The following is a 4,913-nucleotide window of genomic DNA, read 5'->3' as shown; positions in this document are numbered from 1 at the left end:
ATTGCAACCACTTGAAACTCTTTTTTGGAGAATGAACACATAGGATCATGAAAAGACGATCGCACAGCCAGCAAGTTCTTCTTTGAATCTCACTGTCTGCCAAAAATTTTCCTTTTTGGGGAACATAATCTTTAAAATATTTCGAAAAAATTGAAAAACTTTCAGAAAATTTCTTCTTTTCAGATGCATAGCTCTTTAATAATTGAGCGTAGAACACTGATTTGGTGAGATGATTGATGAATCAGTTGAGCGCTAGATGGTAAAAGCTATTTAAGAATTTCTAATTTATTGCTTTTAACTTACAAAGCAATTCGAAGACACCTAATGGTTATGCTCGTATAGTCCTTGACGATTTTTTCGAATAACAAGAAAAATTTTAAATAGAAAAATTATTTGGCGGGAAAAAAATCGAAAATGATGATAGCGTGGTCAGCTGGCTCTATTTTAGAAGCTTAATTTAACAAATTAGATGGAAAAGAACTTGCCGAAATTGTTAGTTCACTACATATTTCTTCAAGACCTGATTGAGGACTCTATTTTTGCTCCCAAAATGTATTTCCCGGGAGAAAATGTGGTCCCCTAACAATAGGATTTGTCTATAATTGTTATAAGTTGAGTATTGAGCCATTTGGCCGGAAAAACAAAAAGAGAAAGTCGGAGACTGTGACAGCTGCAATTCTGTCTCATGTACTTTACCCTATGACATGACACCAAAAAATTCGTCTACCTAGATCTGATGACCAGCACAATTTGACAAACTTTTAATGACAACGAGGGGCTATCATTACCCCATTTAAATTTTTGTTCCAGTTCATTTTGGGGCTTTTAAAGTGGGCTCCTTCACTTTCACAATTCAAAAATTTGTTCTATTTACTTTTCATGTTAACCTCAATAGAGAAATTCTCTGATCGCAGAACGATCATTTTTTAAGGTTGGAATATTATATGCCAATACAGACTCGCTTGAGCCATTTTATCAAATTGTTACCTAACAAAAAGCGGTAGAACACTTTTAATACTTTTGAATTGAGTTTCTCAATGCAAACATAAATTCTGACGCTATCGATGAAATATCAACCAACCGAGGTTGCTGTATCCAGTTAGTTAAACATTTGAGCCTATTCAACTACTGTGTCATTATTGTTGCGTGAGAAAATGACCGAAGTCAATTTTTTCAAAAAGTAAGACTTACAAATGTTTAGATTCGCCCGAATGTCGAACACCGACCACAATGATTTAAACAATGTGGAGTACGGAGAAGGTTTGCCTAGAAATAACTCCGTGGATGCCGCTTCGCAATCGTTTGAAGGTAAAATTGAGAGTGGCCATCAAGGGTCTTATGAAGCGGATTTCTGCTCAGCAGATTCTGAAAGATTGCAAGCATCAGCAGACAGTTGGCTGTTCAAAAACAGTAGGGTTGTCTTTAATGCGTTATATGCATCTTATGCCATATATGAAAGTAGACCTGAAGATTATTTGAACGAACAGTTCCACCTAGCGCAGCATACATTGATTCGGGCGACAGCTAACAAAAGCGATAAATGCCAATTCCTGATAGCTGAAGACACTACTTCAAATGACGTTTTCATAGCTTTCAAGGGAACAAATTTCACATCGTTGGCAGACCACGTGACTAACCTCAAGTTTGATTTAGTGCCAGCGGGTTGGATAGATTCCGATAACGAGACGGTGCACGAGGGGTTTTACGAGCTAGCTGAAACATTTCCATTGGATACAGTTCTTACAACTAAGGACTTGAAAGGCAAGAATTTGATTTTATGCGGTCATTCCCAAGGGGGTGCAATATCATCTATCATTTATTGTGAAATGGTCTCAGCAAGAAAAGGGTCGCGGCCATTGGTCCTGAGTGGTCTAAAGAGCATTAAAAACATCACTTTTGGATCTCCTCTGTTTGGCAATGATCAGTTGAAGAAATGCCTAAATGACAGAGACAAATTTGATGAAAAGGGTATATACAACATTGTCCACACAAAGGATCCAGTGCCTGCCTTCCTATGCAATTTCCAAGTGCTCCTGAGTGAATTAAAGGAGACAGTACCCTTGTACGACCAACTGAGTTTTGCGGCTCTTGTTGTGTTACAGATCAAAGAATTGAAAGATGGCATCAGTACTTTGATTTCTGGCTCGTCTAAGCGACAAGAATCCTTCAAAACTGATGTAGAAAAGATCCTAAAAATGAACAGAAAGCTGCAAAAAATTGCTGCCAGAGGGCAATTGATGTACGCACCAATAGGAAACTTTATAATTTTGAAAGAAAATCGACAAGTTGATGAACATTTAGTGCATGAAAAATTGGGAAAACTGCAATCAATTGATGGCAACAGATTATTGAGTGACATCAAATCCTTCAAAGAAGTCGACAGCCATTCTCTACCAGAATACATTAGCTTCTTGCAGAAAACGCTGGAGAACCGCACTGCAAAAAAAGTAACCGATGCAACCTCACTGTGCCCCACAATTACCAAAATCTATCACTCACGGGATGGAAAAAGTATTGACTACAAAATTTTAGGCAGCAATTTGGGGGTAGATTGCATTCGGGAATTCGAAATAAAGCTATCAGCGGATAACAAACATGAGCAGTTATCGTCTAGTCAGATCAGAAATCATACCACATCTCTAGAATCTCTTGGTTGCAGAGTTAGATGTGAATTCAACAATTTCAGCGAAAATGAGCTAGACGAAGAGAGGACAATAACGATCCGAACTGCCTTCGGCCAAGTGTCGCATTCTGTTCCGTCCGGGACTGTCGAAACTCAACTTCTGACTTCGGATCTACCAATTCAAAGTTGCATCCGAAAGTCGTTTGAACGATGCCTTGCGTTTGCGCGATATACATATACTGTTAGTCCACTTCGTTCCTATATACTGGAGTTGTCACGTTTGTCTTTAAACTATAAGCAATACGCTGAGTTTCGCGAAATTCTGGTTCTTGGCGACAACACAGAAAGGGCAAAAGAAATTTCAAAAGAATTAGCAGAGACTGTCGCGAAACCTATGACGCTCAAAACGAGGCGAATTCCTGAGGGACCTGACTCTCATCACATTTGTCAGAAATTGGTAACTGGTGCCAGTACTGCAGTTAACTCCCTAAGCATCGGCTGGTCAAACTCCGATGTTGATGACGACAGCTGTGTGCTTCAAATAGGGCGCAGAAGAGGTTCATTGAGTGAAATATACACCACTGTCGTGGCATACCTTGCAAATCGATTTTCAGAGTTCAAAGACTTTGAGAATAATAGAGATATTTGCCTCACAGCAAATAGTGTCCATTTATATGAAAAAGAAGCTGCGTTATGCGATATGGTTGGCGATTTCCCACGTAAAGATTTGCACCAAAAGTTCAGTCGGAACAATGAGTGGAGATTTCTAAGTGAAGAAGCGATACAAGATTTGACCAGAATGGTGGAAATTATAAAAATCGTGCATGTCATTCGACAAAAACTTGCATCGGAAACGTTTATTGGCATTGTAGGCACTCAGAATGCTGGCAAAACTGTCCTGCTGAACCAGTTGTGTAATCAAAGGGAGCCAACTGGTTATTACAAAAACACAAAACAATTGACCTTCTTCAAGACTAAAGACACATATGTTGTGGATTTCCCGGCAATCGATGCCTGCGAAGAAGAGGGCAAGTACGATCTGGGGAGCATGGCTTTCGACAAGTATGTGGCTATTAACGACTTTCTGGTAGTTGTCCTGGAAAATCCTTGTCAACTTGACAAAGATATGTTGAAAAACATTGCCAAAGTGTTCACTTTAACGCATGAAGTAGTCAGTCAGTCTAGAGTTCTGATTTGTTTCAACCAAAGCGGTGAAAAGATCAGCAAGATTCGCACCATAGGAGGAGTTGAAAACCTTGCTGGAAAATTTCAAAATGACATTTGCAATCATCTATATCAGAACCATCCCAGTATTCTCCTCGACAACTTCACGGTAAATATTTTCATAACAGAATGGCTTATGCATGATGAAGAGACGGGTCAATTGAGCTACCCTCGTGCACAAAATGCTGGACTTGTCGAAGTACAAACTATTCAACAAGAAATAAAAAGACGCCTCAATTTAGACATCGTTTTTACCGATTGCAAACGATTGACTGTTAGACCACAGAAGAGGAGGTCACATTCACTCACTCGACGGGGCATTCCACAAGACAATAGCGCTGTCGCCAGAAATAAAGAAATTGTAAGTTTCTCATTGTAATTTAGACAAATTTCTCTATGCCAGACTTTTAATTATGAAATTATATTTCTTTTCAATAGTACCTGATTTTTAAATAAACTATTTCTGCTGACTAATTTAGTTTGTCTGTAAATATAAACATTGAAAATTCATGTTTCATTATCACTCCCGAGAAATTTACCAAATACATGAACAGATTTATTCATAAAGTAGTTTCCGACATTTACATAACAAAAAATAAGCCATAGCATACAACATCTTCTAATTTTAGGTGATATAATGATTTAACCGATGGGCAGGCTTTGAATTTATTAGCCGTTTTCCTGCATCACTGCAGCTTAGCCTATAATTAACTCCACAGTTCCTCATACGGTTTCCAAATACACCTACAAAATTGAACTTCTAGCTCAAGTTAGTTCAAACTGGAGAAACTATGTGGATTGGCTGAGCGACTCAACACGCTCAGTCATTCCACTCTCACTAATTATGCTTTTCCAGTACAAAATTAGATGCATTGGAAAACAATAGATAAAATTTGTCCTTCTGAGGGGAACATATGTCAGGAAAGCTTGGTGTTTTGACCATCATTTGAAATTAACTCAAGGTTTTCCTGTTATTGTGTGGCCAACATCACATATCAGACAGCTGCTCGGCTATCGAGGAAAGCTAAAAACTCTGAGTCTTTAAATTGTAAAAGTCTTTAAATTG

At 38.4% G+C, this 4,913-nt stretch overlaps 1 protein-coding gene across 1 annotated transcript; it reads left to right on the top strand.

The window, feature by feature from the left end:
- Positions 1–1,211: 1,211 nt before the first annotated feature.
- LOC142356037 (uncharacterized) lies at positions 1,212–4,311 on the top strand. Its single transcript, XM_075408020.1, has one exon. The coding sequence runs from the start codon at positions 1,212–1,214 to the stop codon at positions 4,224–4,226; it is 3,015 nt and encodes a 1,004-aa protein (XP_075264135.1). The 3' UTR covers positions 4,227–4,311.
- Positions 4,312–4,913: the final 602 nt, after the last annotated feature.

This window comes from Convolutriloba macropyga, unplaced genomic scaffold (assembly GCF_964194025.1).
Source record: "Convolutriloba macropyga unplaced genomic scaffold, txConMacr16.3 SCAFFOLD_1832, whole genome shotgun sequence".
NCBI lineage: Eukaryota > Metazoa > Xenacoelomorpha > Acoela > Convolutidae > Convolutriloba > Convolutriloba macropyga.
This window is presented reverse-complemented; position numbering and strand designations above follow the sequence as displayed.